Here is a 20,872-nt window from a genome sequence, read left to right on the forward strand (position 1 = left end):
CATATTGCTGACCATTATTCAATGACTCTTGGAAGGTAGACATGTAGGAAGATGGAAATTGGTGGGTGACTGATCAACTGAGCAATCGTACTGAATCTCAAAGAGCTTCCTGACATTCAGTGGCATGTTTCCATGGTACGAAAAACGTCATTTTGATGAGATAATGCAGACTACTTCCAATTTAATCAACTTGTGAAGGAAGGCCAAAATATTTGGATTGGGAGATGATGGAGGTGGGTGGGGGGGTGAGGAGGGGTGGTGTTGAATCTCTGCATTAAGATGGATGATACATAAGATACTCCTGAATTCTTTCAAAATGAGTTGTATTCTTTTTCTTTAATGGCTTTGATCAAAACTTTGAAAAACTTGTGAAATCAATTGTAGGAATTGCAATTTCCTCTGTTGGATGCTATGTGAAGTGCCAATTTGGCAAAGGTATAAACAGGTTCTAATAGAAATTTCAGCTCGAAAAGCAAAGCTCAACCTCTTCATGGTTCTATTTAATGGTTAGAACCTAAATCGATATTTTTATAAAGAATAACTGCTATGATTTTGCTTCACTTTGCTGTTTATTTCCTTGTTCTCCAGTTTTCAAACAGTGATGTCTGGTATAATATTATTTTTGACAATTTAATTTTCTTTCAATTTGTAACATGTCAATATTGTTTTGTTTTGCAGTTATCTGTGTACTTCAACTGTCACAATAATCACATGGATGATTATTTTTAAAAAGCTTCTCCAAATCCAGTCGTGGAGCAGTTTAACAGGCCAACTTACTAAAGCTCTTAAATCTCATCAAATAAGGCACTACAACTGAACAACTAATTGTTGTGCATCTAACTGCCCCCGCAGTGTTTTAGAAGTGGGGGAAAAGTACTTTCTTTCGACAATTTTTTAATGACAAAGCTTTCATGAAAATAGTGGAATTAAGATGTGGAAGATGGATTAAAACGATGTATGATTATAAAGCCCTGGATTATGTTTTGCTGCCTCCTGTGTTTGTTTACTCATCAGATCAGTCATGCAGTTACTAAGAGTGACATGGCAACGTTAGGCGGTATGTGTACACACTTGGAGGTCTCACATGATTAACAGATTGAGAGCTGGCGTACTGCTGCTCAGAATGACCATGTGTCAGGAAACCAGGCTGAAAAGGTAATTGAAGTAATCTGTGCAGGATTCTTACACTGCTCCGAATGACCAAACAAGCTTTGCTCAGATAAGATCATTCTATTTCTTTTCAACTCTGACATACAAAGGTAGGATTTTGCATGATGCATGCTGTGCATTTTTTTTGATAGAAGATCTCACTTCTCTATATACACAGCATTTATTACCAGCTTGATAGAAGTTCAAGGTAATTGGTGTAAGTGTACTTCAGTTACTCTCTTATCCCCAGTTGTACATGATGTGTTAAACTGTACCTGTTGATGTTGCCTTCCTCTGGTGGTATTATGTTGCTCATTGTACAAGTCAGCAACAAGGCAGTAGCAATCATTGCACCAGCTGTCCTTGTAACCCCTTCCTTTGCCAATGTCAATTTAAACAGAAACAGGCAGAGGTTTTGTCCTATCTACAAGATATGCTGAAAGTGAGAGACCAGCTATGTGTTCTAGACATAGTAGGAACAGATGAAATATTGAAAATTTTGTGCACATACTATATGTAGAGATCGAACTCCAATAATGAATGACAATAAGATAGTAAATATTGTTTCTTTTACAAATTATGGTAGTCACAGAAATCTTAAAGTTATTGATTTATTTTCGTTGAACATTGGTTGCTACACTATATGTTTCTATTAATAAGTCACAGTTATCATGGTCAATGTTGCAATATTATCGTACTTATGTTAATGGACCAATGATGCAGTGACCTAGGCTATTAATCTGGAAACACAAGCTCAAATGCCACCATGGCAGCTGGTGAATAAAACTAAAAAATAAAGCTAATATTCATAATAGTGACCATAGAACTATTAAATTGTTGTAAATCTGCCTTCTCCAGTCTGTGACTCTAGGCAAGGTGATTAACTCTTAACAATGAAATTGTATAATAACTCATTCAATGATATTCAAAATGGCAGTACACCACCATCTTCCAAAGAAGAATATTAAATTTATGGAAGAATATTAAATTCTGTCCTAGAATTATTCTTTAAGCTCATGAAAGAATTACAAAACAAAAACCATACAAAGCAGTTTAACAAGGACATCAGGGTATTATGAATCCAGTGTCAAATTTGATCAAATGGAACTTTCTATTTACCTTTATCTTGTGATTCAGTGTAAATTATAAACTATTATTTAAACTTGGAGGAAACACAGGGCTAATGACACTGTTTACAAAGAAGTAAAAGACTATTATCTAACTGAAAAAATGTTTACCAAATAAACAAAATGAATAGGATTAATATTGATAGTGTGCATTTAACACTGACAAGTTTACTGACACATTGATTGGAGAAGGCTCTGGGTTTTCTGAGATTCACAGGAGGGTGGTAAAATTGAAGGAATAGGTTGGAAGCTGCTTTGAGGAAAGAGCTAAGTTTTCCCTACACTTTTACCCAAAATTGATATTTTACTCGCTACTTCCACTCAATCAGTTATCGCTAGTCTGTTTGCCATGAAGTCAAACTATAAAACACAGTGGGGAAGGAGAAAGTGAATATAAGAATAACAGCAAACTCCTAACCAAGGAGATTGAAATGTTTCATAAGTTCTTGAAAAACAAAAAGCTTTTTACATATTAATTGAAAAAATGAACTAAACACAACAGCTGTCAGCACAATCTCGGGCAGGTTATTTATGCTTTGTCCATTCGTTGGCAGTTAAGAATTAGAATTAGAATTCCTACATTGTGGAAACAGGCCCTTCGGCCCAACAAGTCCACACTGCCCCTCTGACACCCAGACCTATTACCCTACATCCCCCCCGACTAATGCATCTAACCTACAGATCCCTGAACTTTATGGGCGATTTAGCTTGGCCAGTTCACTTAACCTGTACATCTTTGGATTGTGGGAGGAAACCAGAGCACCTGGAGGTTAATTTTGCAGCAGAAGCATCAACTAATGTTCCACAACTGTGGTAACATTTCATGGCCAGCAGAGGATGCAAAATAGTTTGAAAGTTATTCTACCAGCAAAGAGAAACAGCAACATCACTAGTTAGATATATCTCAACCAATCTGCATTATTTGTAAAAGTGTTCTCCCTCGCCTGCAATTTTGGACATCACCTTTTAGGTGTGTCACATTTGTGACACTTTTGCACATGATTTTTCTCAAGTCTGTTTTCCTAAAACAACAGGTAGCGAAATATACTAAATGCAAAGTGGAAAAATAAGAAGTGGAACTATCAATCACAAAGTTCAAAAGCGATCTCAAATGGACAGTCACCAATCAGCAGACAATAGCAAAAAGCTGGGATAGCCCCAGTGAAACCATGCTATATAGATCCTGAAAATTCCTCTCCCATCTTTTTTTCCTCTCTCTTTCATTACACTGAGGACCCATTATTGGAAATCAATGCTGGAACTTTTAGTTTCATTGGAGGAATAAAATCAGCTTTCTTGGACCAGCAGTTTGTTGTATAAAACATCTGAGTCTTCCATTTGAGCTATAAGGAGAATTAGAATAGGTTGGGATACTTTTTCTCGAGCGTCAGAGGCTGAGGGGTGACCTTATAGAGGTTTATAAAATCTTGAGGGGCATGGAAAGGGTAAATGGACAAAGTCTTTTCCCTGGGGTGGGGGAGACCAGAACTAAAGGGCATAGGTTTAGGGTGAGAGGGGAAAGATACAAAAGGGACCTAAGTGGCAACCTTTTCACACAGAGGGTGGTACACATATGGAATGAGTTGCCATTGGAAGTGGTGGGGGCTGGTAAAATTGCAACATTTAAAGAGCATCTGGATGGGTATATGAATAGGAAGGGTTTAGAAAGATATGGGCCAAATGTTTGCAAATGGGACTAGATTAGGTTTGGAAATCTGGTCAGCATGGATGAGCTGGACAGAAGGGTCTGTTTCTGTGTTGTATGACTCTCTATGACTCTATGACTCTGACAGTGCAACACTCCTTCAGTACTGCATGAGTGTAACCTTGCTTATCTATTTCAGTTTCTAGAATGGGGGTGGGAATGCACAAACCTCTGACACAGAGACACACTTTGCCCACTGAGCTCAACACCCACTTCTTCCCTGTCATACCCATACAATCATAGTTTCCAAAAGAGCCTTTCATGTGAAACCTCCAGGCTTTAACATTATGCAGCTTCTCTTTCAATTTGGTATGCCACCACTTCAAAGGTTTGCTTAGGTGAAATCTGCTCTTCAGAAACCATGTTTTCTTTATTTATTAAATTATTTTCATTTGGATTCTGAAATAATTCTTTTTCTAGGATTGTCAATTTTTCTTTTCCCATTTTCCATTTTGTGTGCTCGTACGAAGGTGACAATTTTCAGTTCTGACCTTTTTGCAACTGAAAAATCACAAAGAAACAAATTGCCTCCTATAAATAATCCATATGTATTTGACACATTCTATTCATTGTCAGGCTTCTTCAATCCTGCTGTTTGTATTTGAACATAAAACTTCTCGGGGGAGGGGAAAATGGAGCATTTCTGCAATACTTTTACAGTTACCTAGTTACTTGTAACTACAACATTGGGCCAATGGCCTCCCAATCACTTAAACTGTGTTCGAATTCCCATCTCCATTGACAGTCACATCATAGCTTTTTTGCAACTGAATGTCAGCAGCTTTTGTTCAGGGATAAGTGGGAGGGGTTTTGATGTCAACAAGGGGGAAGATGTTAACACAAGGTTGTCACCCGTTGAGTATAAGTACATGAAGAATAGGAAACACAATCTTTTGATAGAGAACAAGGGCAGTATCAATGTCACAGTTTTGGTTGGCTGGCCTACGTTCCTCAAGGTCCCAGTGCATAATTTGAAAACCATTCGATGTTTTTCTTTTCACTTGGTGTTCTGATTTAGTGCATATAAATCTGTTCAGTTTGTTCCCATTGGAAGGTCGTGTGGGGGGGGGGGGTGGTGGGGGGGGGGGGGGGTGGTGGTGGGGGGGGGGGGGTGGTGGTGGGGGGGGGGGGGGGGTGGTGGGTGGTGGGAGGAGCACTTTAAAGGAAACAGAACACAACAAAATGTTCATAGAATTCCAACAATGTGGAAGCAAACCATTCGGCTTATTGGGTTCACACCAATCCTTCGAGTAGCATCCCACCCACAACCAACCGTCTTGCCCATCCCTGTAACCTTGCATTTTCCATGGCCAATCCACCTAACCTATCTATCCCTGGGCACAATGGGCAATTTAGTATGGACAGTGCACCTAACCTGTACATCTTGGAACTGAGAGGGGAGACCAGAGCACCCGGGGTAAACCCATGCAGACATGGAGAGAATGTGCAAACTTCACACAGTCACCCAAGGGTGGAATTAATTGTGTTTGTGAATTCCTCAAAAATACAGAAAGGTAAACAATCTGAGCACCTTGACTTTGACATTTTGAAACATCAATGCCATTTCTCTTTGCACAGATTTGCTGAGAATATTAAATGCTTTCTATTTTTATTTCGAGCATCGACAGATTTGGCTTTAGCTCTTGTGAAGCCATGTGCTCACTCCAGGGAATCTGTTACTCATTTTGTGTGTACGTCATAGCTTCAAATGGTCCATCTAAATTGCAGAATTAGTCTTGGACAGCTTCTACTGCATTGAGTGCTGAATTCCAATCAGACAGGTTTGAAACTGGACCTTCTTGGACCTTAGGTATCGTCCTGTCCCACTCAATGCAGGCCCCGCTATGGGCAGCAAACACAGCACCAGGGACTCAGGGTCGATTCCACCTTCGGTTGACTGTCAGCGTGGAGTTTGTACATTTTTCCAGTGTCTGCATGGACCTCCTCTGGGTGTCCTGGTTTCCTGCCACAGTCCAACGATGTGTAGGTTAGGTGGATTGGTCATACTGAATCAGTGAACTGTATACAGGGATGTTCAGGCTAGGTGGATTAGCAAAGGGAAATGCAAGGTTATAGGGATAGGGTAGGGGAGCGGGTCTGGATAGGATGCTCTTCAAAGGGTTAGTGTGGATTCACTGGGCCGAACGGCCTACTTCCACACTATAGGGATTCTGGCTTATTGGGAGCACCTTTGCATCTACGTCAGAAGTATACAGATTCATTCTCATGTTAGTAATTTGGGTTGGCTGTGTGGCGAAATTTGCTCTATCTCTCCTGTAATTTTAGACTAATGTCACATCTGTAAATTGGGTGGATGTTAAGATCTATTCAGTCTACCCTCTCTTATATGTGACAGGGTTTTCTATTATAAGCAAAATCATCTGAAGAAACTAATTATGCAATAGGGTTAGGGTTATATAGTACATAATGAAAGGAAGAAATCGTGTTGTTCATTCTCTTTCAGTCCCATCACGAAGGTGGATAAACACCACTTCCCCATTGTGTAAACCACCTGCAACATCCATCAAGCCAGTAGCAGATGTACAATTGTTTACCACAGAAAGACGCCAAATAGACCATGGTCCTGCAGTACACCCGCTCAGTCTTAAGGAAGATTTTCAACAGTGTTTTATTCTGGTGGAGATATATGTTGGTGGTACTGATTTTCTTTACTCTTGAAATTTTCAGCACGCAATATTGTCACAAAATATTTCAGTAAAATAAATTTGCTATCTCTGCTGAACTAGTTTAGTTATTTGTTTATCTCAAGCTGATAATGCATCAACATTTGTGTGAAGAATGCTATATTACAAAATGTGCATATACTATTGAAATGTAAATATAAATATTTTTATTTAAATAGCAGTTTGGAAATAGTGAATGTCTAACCATTATTTGAGTTAAATTGAATGTCATGCAGGAATCTGTGCTGGAACCTTTGCTTTTACTATATCTGTTGGTGACTTTGAAAAAAGAATAGAGAACTTTCTCACTACATTTGCTGATAGTACCTAGTTAGCTTTGACAGTAAAGGTGACGAAAATTGTCAAAGGAGCAGAAAATTGCAAAGAGGAACAGAAACTTGTGAAACAAGGTTGATGATTAAGTGAGTGGGCGAAACTGTAGCAGAGGGAGTTCCATCGGGGAAAGTGCAATGTCATCCATTTTCCATCTAAGGAAGTTAGATCAGTGCAGTTTCTGAATGGTCAGAAGCTAGGAACCATGAAGGAGCAGAGAGATGTCAAGGTCCATGTACAGAAATCATTGAAAATTTGTGAGTGGCTAAGCAAAACGTAAAGGTTCAAAAAGTGTCCTTTATCTTAAGAAGACAAAGAGCAAGAGTTGAAATTTATGTTATACCTGTACAGCACTTTAGTTAGCTCCATCTTGAATGCTGTGATCAGCAATCTATAATGCACCTTAGAAAGGATATATTCCTTAGAGCAGATATAATGTGTGATACAGCAACAGATTGCAAAGACTGAGGTTTCATTCCCTTGAATTTATAACAATAAAGTGTGACCTAATTGAAACATTAGTAGTTGACATTTAGTCACTGTTTCCTGGTAGGGGAGTGCAGAGTGAGGAGGCATAGCCTCATGATGAGTATCAAATTGTTCAGGGGTAAAATGAAAAAAACTGAGGGAGATTGATTTGCTGTTAGGTCAAGGTATTGTATAGTGGAACCAAAGCTGGCAGATGGAGTTAGTTCATAGACCGGCCATGATCTAATTGAACAGTAGAACAAACTTGAGGGGCGGAATAGCAAGTCCTGTTCCTATGTTTCCTTGAATGTATTTAACGATTAATTCTTTTCTACCATCCTCACAGCCCAAACTGCACTCGACCAGATTTAAAATTGAACCTTTCTCCTACTTGACAAAAGCAGTAAGTCTTAATTTTCCTTAATAAAGCATATTAAATTAAGTGAATAATTGTGTTAAACATTTTACATTTTATAATTTCTGGTTAGATTGTATTGTAATGTAATGGTGAAGGAGGTGAAAACTCCTCATTGTGGTTGTGATGTGAATGATTGAGGAACAAAACCACCAAGTGTATTTGTTAAATTTGAGCTCCCTGTTAGAGAGGAGTCCATGAGAATGTAAACCAAGGTGCAATGTACAGTTGCTGGAGGCTCTTAGTTGAAACATCTCAACATTGCTGCTGTGCAAACTCCTTCAATGGTAATGTGTGTGAATATATCGAATGTCGTTATAATGTGCTGTTCTGTATCAAACAAAACAGATGGCAGTCTGAAGTGGAAGAAAGCTTATGGTACCTGTGAATTGATAGCTCAACAGCAGTCAGGAGAAGGATTAATAAACTGAGTTGAACGTCTGAAGTGATCAATAGGGGTAACTTAAATGTGGGGCTGGGGTTGGGGCGGGCAATAAAATCAAAGATAGGAAGACATATCGATGAAGAACATAGGGAAAAGGATCTGAAGTAGGCTTTGGGTCTTTCAAGCCTCCTCACTAGACAGTGAGACTATGGCTAATCTTCAACCTCAACTTGATTCCCCACTGAAACCCCTAAGTTCTTTAATTCCCTTTGAACCCATATTGAGTTTACTTATTTATAACCTCTTGAATTTATTTGAAAAATATTAATGTAAACTGGACAGTTTTTGCTAACGAAGCGGATGAAAGGTTATTGGAGATATGCAGGAATGTAGAGTTGAGGATAAAATCAGGTCAGCCATGGGTCTTATTGAAATGCAGAGCAGTTTCGATGGCCAAGTTGCCTATTTTTGTTCATTGTTTGTACATTGGAGCACTTGGTCCATGAGTTGGGTCACAGCACTGCCCACGCCATTGTACAGGTAACTACCAGGTTTCTAGGCAAAAGATCTAAACATCTAACACCAACCTACACTATCTTACAATAGTATGATAACACTTAACAATAGAAAAAAAAAGAAAAAAACTGTATTAGTCATTTCTTAAATATTGTACAAATAGTTATATACAAGGTAAAGTGGAGTCTGTACGCAGTGGTGATCAAACGATTTACAAGTTATTTGGAATTTTATACGTGATAAATTACATGAGGATGTGTTGACCTCAGTATCAGGGTAGAGTCAATGTATGAATGGGGCTTACTGTGCTGAGGGAAGCTTCCTGCCTCACTGGGAGGGTTGCCCTAACCAGGGCTTTGTTCCTCCATGATATCTTGGCTGGAATGCTGGACTGAATGCTTCATAGAGGGACTGGCTCATTCAAGGGCTCTGGGCTAGAACACCACACTGGATCCTCTCTCGGGTAGTCTACTTTTATCCACCCCTTTTATTTCAGGCCTGCTGTACACTGAGACCTTTCTCTCCCAGTCGGGGTGGGTAGGAACAGCTCTGAGTCAGCTTCTGAGGTCATTGCCTCAAAAGAGACAGGCTCAGAGATAGAGCTCGATCAGTGACTGGGACTTATCCGGGATGAGAAATGGGATCAGTGACTGGGACTTACTCAGAATCAGGAACAGTGACTGGGACTAGCACTAATCAACAGGAGCTGCAGGGTAAGGATCGGGATCTGCTTCTTCCAATCCCTCTAAAAATAGGTGGAACCGATGGCCATTGCCCTGGACTCTTTGGGTTGTCTCACTGCAGTCGTCTCTGGGTCTGGTCAGCCTGATGATGCTCATCACGAGGCACAAGGAGCTGGAGATGCTGTGCAGCTCAGCTGCTGGTCGAAAGTGCTGTTGAAGAAGATTCAGAAAGCAAAGTGAGGTGATGATGTTCCAGGTTGTCCCTTTAATCTTTCTCTATATGCCTTTCTCAAAGGTATGGTTGCCTGTGTTCAATACGAACATCAGGCAGAGACAGGACGATCCATTCAGGTGATCACTTTCCATATTTGGAGGACACAGAACAAGGCTTTGAACCTTCAACTGTCAAGTGCTGTCCTTGTCACGTTGTGCCTCTGGCCTCCCACTGAGCTGGTGCCACCCATCTGTGTAACATTCTTATAACAAAGCAGGTCCAGTGGAGGTGAAGACAATGATTCATTCTGGAACACTGTGGCCATTAGCACCTGGCCAGGCAATTCCAGCCTGTCGGGTTTCAATGCAAAGTTGATTGTCCAAGATCTGGCTACAAGAATATTGTCTGTTTCAGCTCTGCAGTTTGCAAATTGCGGAGTCCATCTATGTTTAAACTTGACGTTTCACATTTCAAGATTTTATCAATGAGAAAATATCAATATTTCTGAAGTAATCCTGGAGATCATAGGTCATCTGGACACAGTTAAGGGATAAACTAAAAAGGAAAATCAAAGAATCATAATTTGACTGTTTGATAACCATTTCAACAAGAATGCCAGCCTTCATTAAATCCTTGGACAGTGGGTCAAATGATAGACACTTTGGACTGGATATCTTTCTTGAGTTTCAAAGTCACCAGCCAATGGAAACAGTCTCAGCAGATTTGCAGAATTATTCACCCACTTACCATAGAATTCCTACAGTATTGAAACAGGCCACGTGGCTAACAAATCCAAACTGACCCTCCGAAGAGCACCCCATCCAGACCTATCCCCTTATCCTGTCCCTGTAACCTTGCATTCCCCAAGGCTAATGCACATAACCTACACATCCCTGAACACTATGGTTAACTTAGCATAGCCAATTGATCTGACCTGCACGTAGGGCAGCACGGTGGCTCAGTGGTTAGCACTGTTGCCTCACAGGGCCAGAGACCCAGGTTCGATTCCAGCCTTGGGCAACTGTCTATGTGGAGTTTGCACATTCCCCCCCCCCCCGTGCCTGAGTGGGTTTCCTCCCACAATCCACAGGTCAGGTGAATTGGCCGTGCTAAATTGCCCATAGTGTTAGATGCATTAGTCAGAGGGAGATGGATCTGAGTGGGTTGCTCTTCGGAGGGTCGGTGTGGACTTGTTGGGCCAATGGGTGTATTCCCATATTGTAGGAAATCTAATCTAATCTTTGGACTGTGAGAGGAAACTAGAGCACCTGGCAGAAATTCACGCAGACACTGGAAGAATGTGCAAACTCCACACAGACAGCCACCTAAGGCTGGAATTGAACCTAGATCCCTAGTGCTGTGAGGCAGCAGTGCTAACCACTGAGTCACAATGCCACCCATCTACTTCTTATAGACTGAGCTTCTCCTCTCAGAGCATTCAACAAATCAATAATTGGAATAAAACTAGTGACAGAGAACAAAACAAGAGCAGCATAATCCGAAAATTTCACAACACAAAACTGCCTGCTGCTCAAAACCCAATCAGAACCAGTTCTTTGTTTTTCAAATGTCTCTGTGGTTTGCAGGCCAGCATTTGTCCTCCCTTGATTTGCCAATTCATCATCCAACCAGCTATTTATCTCTGAGAACAGCAATATCTTGGTGCCGAATCATTGGTGGTATCCTTACAGCAGCAATTAACCTGCATTATCTTTCCAGGCCAGTTTCCTGTAGTAAACACCTATCATTGTTCTATCCTTTTAAAAATAAGTAGCTGTTCAGTATTCAATTCTCAACTCACAGTTTCAAACCAAAAATAAGGAAAACTAAAAGAAGAATTGTGATAGTTTCAAAAATCAATTCATACAGTAGACTTTATTTTAAATTGTGAATACTGGCATTAATCGAAATAAAGAATTTCTCTGTTTCTCAAACAATTAAATAAGGTGGTCTGGTGAGCTTTTTTCCTGGTAATACATTTATGCAGGAAAGCTACATAGATAAAAATGCATCTTGGTGTTGACAAGATGCTGCAATTACTTAAATAGAAGATGTGTTCTCATAAGGCGTAGGACCTGCACATTTTCTCAATGCTTGGTAAAAACACAGCTACTAACATGCACTGCTAACTGAGTAAAATGTGTCACTGTTTGTATTTGCCACAAAGGTAAATATTCCTGGATGGGCGACTCTGATGACCTAACAATTTAAAGAGTGCACTATTACAAAACAACACAATAAATTATTTAAAGCAATAAATGTTAAGTGTTGGATACTGAAAACAAAGAACAGATTTTTTTAACTATATAGAGAATTGTCAGACTGGGGAACCACTTTCAGGGCTAATAGTTGAGACAGAAATTGTGTTCACAGTCTGAATGAGATTATACGATTGTTGAAAGAAAAGATGATATAGGCCAGGTAAATGTGATTGGAAATATTTGTTCATGCAGAAGGTAAACATAAGTATAGACAGCTTGACCTGAATGGTCTGACTCTTTGTTCTAATTTCTATGTTTGAAGTAACTAATTCTGAACTCTGTGATTCAATCAGTCATCATGCCAGACTTATATGACATGCATCACATCAACAATTTGAATCAATTCATCCCAAGTCTGAAACAGAATGACAGGTTGAACATAGGCAGAATTGCCAATCCAGTTACTCTATTGCTTTCCATGTACAGTACTTTCTAAGAACACATACTCTGTCAGGTCTTTGCTAATTATATTTACCCTTAATATTTATGGTCATGAGATTTGTCACATTATTTTGTCCATCATAGTTCAATTGAACCATATGTAAATAGTTGTTATATCCTGCATATTCTCTGCTCTGTGTTTAATATTTTTTATATTTCTGATGATGGTGTGAAACATTGTACAAAGTTAGTCTGGTAGTCACGGTGCCATTTTTGGGGTCCTTGAATCTTACAAGAACCGATTCCTGAAATTTTGCAGCTTTCAGATTGTAGGGGTAAAGATTAAATTCTGGCAATTGCTAAGAACTGGTTGAAAGAGGAAATGGCTCCAAATAATCAAAATATCTGCATCACAGGTAGACAGGGTGGTTAAGAAAGTGTTTAGCATGCTAATCTTCATGCTCATGGAACATCATGTTGAGGTTGTAGAGGACATTGGTGAGGCCACTTTTGGAGTACTGTGTACAGTTCTGATAGAAAGGATATTTTAAAACTGGAGAGAGTTCAGAAAGACTTACCAAGCTAATGCCAGGACTGGAGTGTTTGAGTAATAAGGAGAGTCTGGATAGGCTGGGACCTGTTTCACTGGAAGTTAGGAGGTTGAGGTATGACCTTACAGAGGTTTATAAAATCATGAGGAGGATAGATCCGGTGATCTGCAATGACCTTTTTATTGAGAGTGGGGTGTTCAAAACAAGGGGGCTTATTTTTAAGGTGAAAGGAGAAAGTTTAAAAGGGATTTGAGGGACAACTTTTTCAAACAGAAGCTAGTTTTTTTTCCTTTGTTCTGTCATAGGATGAGGGCATGGCTGGCTAGGCAGCATTTATTGCCCATCTCTAATTGCCCAGAGGGCAGTTGAGAGTCAACCACATTGCTGCGGGTCTGGAGTCAGACCTGGAAAGGATGGCAGACTTCCTTCCCTAAAGAACATTAGTGAACCAGATGGGGTTTTCCTGACAATTGGCCATGGATTTTAGTAGTCATTAGATTCTTAATTCCAGGTATTTATTGAATTACAATTCCATCTTCTGCCATGGTGGGGTTTGAATCCAAGTCCCCAGAGCATTACCTGGGTCTCTGGATTAACAGTCTAGTGGTAATACTACTAGGCCATCACCTTTTTGTATGTGGAATAAGCTGCCAAAGTGGTAGATGCAGTTAAAGTTACAACATTTCGAAGAAATTTGGGCAGATACATGAATAGAAAAGGTTTATAGAATCATGGGAAACTTGGTTGGTATGGACGAGTTGAACTGAAGAGTCTGTTGCCATACTGTATGACTCTATGACTCTGTGACAGCAGATGGGGGTGGTGGCGTTTTAAATCTGTTAGAGACCTTGCCTATAATGGAAATGCATAATCTCTTTGTACAATTAGTAGAACCAATAGTGCCAAAAAAAATATCAAGAACTTATTTCTGAAAAGTCCTACAGGTAATTTAATCGACTTCTGCTGTAGTACATGCAGTTAACTGAACAAGCATAGAACAAGTTCATAGTTGATTTTAATTTAAACTCGATTATATCATTCACCCCTTGTTTAATAAAATAAAAGGGCATTTAATATCATGACTTTCATCTCAGAGTAATGTAACAAACACCTCCCTGTTGCATATTTCTGCACAATGTTATTTCTGCTCTCTGGTCTAACACAGGCATCCTTTCAAGTAATCAGGCTGGTTTCACATATGAAACATCTGATTTCACATGTCATACATCTGGTTTCACATGACATTCACCTGGTTTCACATGTCATACATCTGGTTTCATATGTCATACATCTGGTTTCACATACCATATATCTACTTCATGTTCAATCTCAAAACAATGTGCCCTAATAACTTTGAAATGAGAAAGTCTTCAAATGTTGATTTTTTTAAACAAACAAAAGCAGGTCTAGCCTTGGGCTACTTTGTTGAAACTAATGTCTAGCAATATATCTATCAGCTTTGGAGAGTAGTCATTAAGTGAAACACATTTTTCTGATGATGCTGCATTCATGTAATGATAGTATGAGTGAATAGCTGCAGTCTGGGAGGTGAATTGAGAACTCCCTTTTCTTTAAACACAGAACATTTATGGAAGTGATACCTTATAAACAGAATCATCCAAATCAGTACAAGGCTATTCAGTCCCAATTGTAGGGTTAGCAGTGTTGAAGTCGCACATTTATTGCTGCACGATAATGGGGAATGGCCACAATTTGGTGCTCTTCTGTCATTCTACATTGAGGGCCTGCATCCTGTGTAAAACCATTAGTCAAAATGTTTACAAGCTATCAAATATTTTCATTGAAACAAACTGTACCTTGAATGAAATGGAATGACATGATTTGAAAAATTAAATGTTCCAGCACCAAGCATGAAATGTTATTGAAAGTTTCATTACAGAATGTACTTCTTGTAAGAATACATTGACTGTGCACTGAATTAATTCAAGATGGAGGACTGGAAAAAGTTGTGGCTATAAGAACTGCTCCTTTTATGCGGTATTTTAGGTGCTGGAGGTGATTTCCTCAAATTCCAGGAGCAGCAATCACTGTTTTATATGCTGTTGCATTGTTTTGAAGCTTTGAAGGGAAAAGGATCAAAACAATGACACTTTTAAAAAGGAGGAAGACAGACAAAAGGCAGTGACCACATGGTCAGTGAGGAAGAGAGAGAAAGAAACCTACCCTGCTAACTGATACAGCAGTGAATCTGCACAGTCACTGACTGTTTGAGTTCATGTATCTCTGGATATCGGAGTGCATCTAGGAAAAATGCACAAACAGTGAAATTTACAGCTGACCTTGGAAGAACATGTTTGGGAGAGCTCACAGCACAGGAACAGATAAGTGCTTAGTTTTTAACGTGTAACCTTGCTGTGAGTCTGCAGTATTGAGCAGAGTGGATTCTTTCTTGATTATATGTTTTATTGAGATCTGTCTCTTGAGTAAATTTTAAAATATAAACCATAAGTACTCAGTTAGCCTGGAGTACTTTTTTTAGAGCAAAAGGATGGTGCTATTTTCTGGGTCTGTAGATTATGAAGGACCAAAGATGGCCTTTGGTAGAGTGATATGCCATTCTTGTTGGATGTGGAAGTTTAGGGAGAGTTTCTATGTTACTGATGATTATGTCTGCAGGAAGTGTCTTTGGTTGTGAATCCTATCAGATCACATGGATTGGTTAGAGTGACAGTTAGAGGCAATGAGGAATTTACTGGAGCTAGGGGGTGTGATAGATGGTGGTATAGGAAGGGAGAAAAGCTGGAGATACAGTCAGGTAGATGGGTTAACTCCAGGAAAGGTAGGAGGGGTAGGCAGGTTATGCAGGAGTCTTCTGTGGCTATCCCCAATTCAAACAAGTATGCTGTTTTGAAAAATGTAGGGGGTGATAGACTCTCAGGGGAATGTAGAACAAGACAGGCTCGAATGTAATGAGGGTACGTCAAAGGCACAGGCAGACATTTCTGCGGCCAGCAGCAAAAGAGCAGAATAGTGTGTTGTCTCCGTGGTGCCAGGACCAAGGATGTCTCAGACAGGGTGTAGGATGTTCTCAAGGGGGAGAGGGGCCAGCAGAGACATTGGAACTAATGACATAGGAAGAGAAAAGGATGAGATTCTGAAGGGAGAATATAGAACGTTAGGCAGGAATTTAAAAAGGAGGTCCTCGAGGGTAGTAATATCTGGATTACTCCAAGTGCTATGAGCTGGTGAGGGTAGGAATATGAGGATAGAGCAGATAAATGTATTGCTGAGGAACTGGCGCAGGGGACAAGGATTCACATTTTTGGATCATTGGAATCTCTTCAGGAGTACAAGAAGGACTGATTGCACCTGAATTGGACGGGGTCTAATAGACTGGTAGGGAAATTTGCTCAGGATGATTTAAACTAGTAAGGTGGAAGGGTGGGAACCAGGGAGATAGTAAGGAAAGAGATCAATCTGAGACTGGTACAGTTGGGAAAAGGAGCGAGTCAAACAGTCAGGGCAGGCAGGAACAAAGCAGAGAACAAGGTAGCACTGATCAATTAAACTGCATTTACTTCAATGCAAGAGGACTAACAGGGAAGGCAGATGAACTTAGGGTATGGTTAGGGACATGGGATTGGGGTATCATAGCAATTACAGCAACATGGCTCAGGGATGGACAGGACCGGCAACTTAATGTTCCAGGATACAAATGCTACAGGAAGGATAGAAAAGAAGGCAAGAGAGGAGGGAAAGTGGCAGTTTTGATAAGGGATAGCATTACAGCTGTACTTAGGGAGGATATTCCTGGGAATACATCCAAAAAAGTTTTTTGGGTGGACCTGAGAATTAAGAAAGGGATGATCACCTCATTGGGATTGTCTTATAGACTCCCTAATAGTCAGCGGGAAATTGAGAAACAAATTTGTCAGGAGATTTCAGTTACCTTAAGAATAATAGGGTGGTTATGGTAGGGGATTTTAACTTTCCAAACATGGACTGGGACTGCCATAGCATTAAGGGTTTAAATGGAGAGGAATTTGTTAAGTGTGTACACGAAAATTTCCTGATTCAGTATGTGGATGTACCTAGTAAAGTAGATGCAAAACTTGACCTACTTATGGGAAATAAGGCAGGGCAGGTGTCAGTGGGTGAGCACTTTGGGGCCAGTGATCATAATTCTATCAGTTTTAAAATAGTGATGGAAAAGGATAGATCAGATCTAAAAGTTGAAGTTCTAAATTGGAGGAAGGCTACTTTGACGGTATTAGGCAAGAACTTTCAAAAGCTGATTGTGGGCAGATGTTTGCAGGTAAAGGGATGGCTGGAAAATGGGAATCCTTCAGAAATGAGATAACGAGAGTCTACAGACAGTATATTCCTGCTCGGGTGAAAGGAAAGGCTGGTGGGTGTCAAGAATGCTGGATGACTCAAGAAATTGATGGTTTGGTTAAGAAAAAGAAGGAAGCACATGTCAGGTATAGACAGGAGAGATTGAATGAATCCTTAAAGAAAGTAGGAGTATACTTAAGAGGGAAATCAGAGGACAAAAGAGGACATGAGATAGCTTTGGCAAATAGAGTTAAGGAGAATCCAAAGGGGTTTTACAAATACATTAAGGACAAAAGGGTAATGATGGAGTGAATAGGGCCCCTCAAAGATCAGCAAGGCAGCCTTTGTGTGGAGCTGCAGGAGGTGGGGAGATATTTTGCATCAATGTTTACTGTAGAGAAGGAAATGGAAGACATGGAATGTGGGGAAATAGATGTTGACATCTTGAAAAATGTCCATATTACTGAGGAGGAGATGCTGGATGTCTTGAAATGCATAAAAATGGATGTATGCCCAGGACTTGATCAGGTATAGAATTCTGGGAAGCTCGGAAATGATTGCTGGGCGCTTTGCTGAGATATTTGTATCATCGATAGTCACAGATGAGGTGCCAGAAGACTGGAGGTAGGCTAACGTGGTGCCACTATGTAAGAAAGGTGGTAAGGAAAGGCCAAGGGACTATAGACCGGTGAGCCTGACATCGATGGTGGGCAATTTGTTGGAGGGAATCCTGAGGGACAGGATTTACATGAATTTGGAAAGGTAAGGACTGATTAGGGATAGTCAGCATGTGCGTGGGAATTCATGTCTCATGAACTTGATTGAGTTTTTCGAAGAAATAACAAAGGGGATTGACGGGGGCAGAGGGGTAGACATGATCTTTATGGACTTTATGGATTTCAGCAAGGTGTTCGACGAAGTTTCTCATGGGAGACTGGTTAGCAAGATTAGATCTCATGGCATGGACAGGTTGGACTGAAGGATCTGTTCCCGTGCTGTACGTCTCTATGACTCTCTTTGGCTCAGAAAATGTTTTTGAGATAAAGTGAGGGCTGCAGATGCTGGAGATCAGAGCTGAAAATGTGTTGCTGGAAAAGCGCAGCAGGTCAGGCAGCATCCAAGGAACAGGAGAATCGACGTTTCGGGCATAAGCCCTTCTTCAGGAATAAGGGCTTATGCCCGAAACGACGATTCTCCTGTTCCTTGGACGCTGCCTGACCTGCTGCGCTTTTCCAGCAACACATTTTCAGCTCAGAAAATGTCTGTTTGTCCTTTTGTGTTACAGTTGGCCTAAAACAGGTAATTCAGCTCAATCCTTCTTTCCAACTCTGAACCTTAGCCCCTGAGTTTAATGATGTAATAGTGGCATCAGTGTTCACCACAGGAATTGCCTGTTGAAAAGCAATCATTAAGAGCAATGATTATTGATCCCACCCTCGCAGGTGCTTGGTAATACATAACATGAATATTCCTGAAAAGAGAAACATATTGCCATCAAAACAAATACAAGAATGTCAAATTTCAAATGATTACAACAATTTATACAACAGGAGAAAAATGGTACTGACTGATTGGTAAGTTGACGGTGATTGTTCAAAGCATTGCTAAGAAGACAACAATGGGCTTCAAAATAGTTCAAAATGCAAAAAAGCCTCAATGTGTTCTTCTGTTTGTAGAGACTAGGTTCTGGTATGTGAATGTAGATGACTTCTAGCAAATGTAACGAAGCCACATTATGAGCAACACTGAATATCTTAAATTGATTATCTTACCTTAAAATTAGCTATTGTAGCTGTTACAATATTCAAAATTATCCAACAAATGCTGCCAAAAAACACAGTCCCATCTCTGTGACCACTTGTATTGGAGTTTGTAAGCATGGGCTGGTTGTGTACAGTTTATACTTTGCCTGTTACAACCAAGTCATTTGATTAATTCAGCCATTCATTGGGACAGATGTCCCATGCAATTGGCATCATACTAATATTGAAAATCATACATCAATTATATGGTATTAATGGAAAATAGCGCTCACTTAACACTGCACTTGCTGAATAATCCTTAATGTATCACTGTCTACATTAACAATCAATTTAAGACAAAGACTTAAGCTCATAATGTCACTCATTTATGCATGCAACAAGTGACATGCATTCTTCCTTTCTCTGCCATCAAAAGGAATATAGCCAATCCTTGTACCTTTTATTTTGAATTACCCAGGAGCATGAGGAACCTAGGGCTCCCCACTGGTTTCTCCATGGAATTGCCTTCGGCAATCTGAGTCAACCTGCTAACGTATCAAAACCATCTTCTCCTGTAATATAGGTTGTTGTGATTTCTTCATAAAATTTGGCATTCTAAAATTTGTCTTGATGAGTGGAAGACAAGAATCTTTGGTGACCTGTCCCTGGTTACAACTTGTTAGTCTAGTACTATTGGATTCCAAATGCTCCACTGCCTTGAGTTGTAAAACCATGCTTGCAAAAATTTTATTCCAAATATTTATTACCATTTGAAAACTTATTTTCTTAAATTCCAGGCAGGTACATTTCTCTGTGTTCAGAGACAGCTCAAAATGGCCACCAAGAAAGATGAAATGAAGTTCTTTCAATAGTTCCCATTATGACTTCTTCAAATAATCTGAGCAGGAATGATCATACAGCTTAATTTAAGGAAATCTAAAAGAATAGAAGCAAACTCATTGGTGATTACGTTTGTGCCATTTTGATCAGAAGACGCTGTTACATTGCACAATGGATTGTACTAATTAGAAATAGACTAAGCATGGTGATGATTTTCAGTTTATTGAAAATCAATGTAAAAACTCAGAGTGAAATTAGTCATGCTGAAATTGTAAATACCTGCTTGACACATGTGCAGCATGTTGAGTTTAGTGTGAGCTGATTGGAGGACAAAGAAATGGATTATTTAATTTCAGGTCTTTTAAATTTATTTAGCTTTCTACAAGTTGTGGACCTAATTTCCCTTGAGCACACCTTGAGAACTGAATGTGCAAATTTACAGAGCCAATAATACTGGAAGTTTTGTTATATTCTCATCACATCTCCCATCAAATTAGTAGGACAGAAAATATCCCCTTGCCTACATTCTCTCATGGAGGTTAAGATAATCATAGCCATGTTGAATTGGAGGGTAAACATTTGCACAGTTAGATCTGTTTAATGTACAAGTCATCCTATTGAAGAAGTGGAACATATATAATTTTAACCATTATCATTTTAGATACAGAGGCTTCAAATACCCTTCACATTGTGCAAATAGAGCTATACGTTTATAATATCTCCTGGCAGTTATCATGGGTTATGTTTTGTTTTGTCCCTGCACAACGATATTTCTGCATTAACTGGTTTCAAGGAACCTCACACACAATTCTCATTACAAACTGAAACCAATCTGTGCTCTCATGTAATCTTGATTCAAAAGTAAATTGGATAAGTTTAGATTTTCATGAAGAAATGATAATCTTTTATGGTTTACCGTACTTCTGAATATCTGCATAAGTTATATCGTAAAGAGCAGAAATTGATAATAAATGTGGATTTAACACTAATTATTTCTGAACTCAGTTTTAAATATATATAAATATTTCCCATCTCTTATCAGGCTGTATTCTAATGGAAAGAGTTCATTGATTGTTGGCGCATGTTGGTGAAAAGTGAAACCCATTGTTTACATTCTTGGCA

The 20,872-nt window shown here is 39.6% G+C and overlaps 1 protein-coding gene across 4 annotated transcripts in view; it reads left to right on the plus strand.

Annotated features, from left to right (window-relative positions):
- The first annotated feature begins 1,057 nt into the window (after nucleotides 1-1,057).
- The window catches only part of LOC122563731 (uncharacterized), a 71,704-nt gene continuing 51,889 nt past the window's right edge, over nucleotides 1,058-20,872 (plus strand). The window contains exons 1-3 of one of the 4 annotated variants that reach the window (XM_087976901.1): nucleotides 1,058-1,155; nucleotides 6,446-6,634; nucleotides 7,813-7,869. In XM_087976901.1, coding sequence (XP_087833027.1) covers nucleotides 6,560-6,634; nucleotides 7,813-7,869 — 132 coding nt within the window. In that variant the 5' untranslated portion in view covers nucleotides 1,058-1,155; nucleotides 6,446-6,559. Of the gene's footprint in view, nucleotides 1,156-1,181; nucleotides 1,367-6,445; nucleotides 6,638-7,812; nucleotides 7,870-20,872 lie in introns of those variants that run through there. The other 3 variants (XM_043717878.2, XM_043717877.2, XM_043717879.2) reach the window with 3 other exon arrangements.

This window comes from Chiloscyllium plagiosum, unplaced genomic scaffold (assembly GCF_037043375.1).
Source record: "Chiloscyllium plagiosum isolate Xiang-an unplaced genomic scaffold, Cpla_swu_hap1 HiC_scaffold_30, whole genome shotgun sequence".
Lineage (NCBI taxonomy): Eukaryota > Metazoa > Chordata > Chondrichthyes > Orectolobiformes > Hemiscylliidae > Chiloscyllium > Chiloscyllium plagiosum.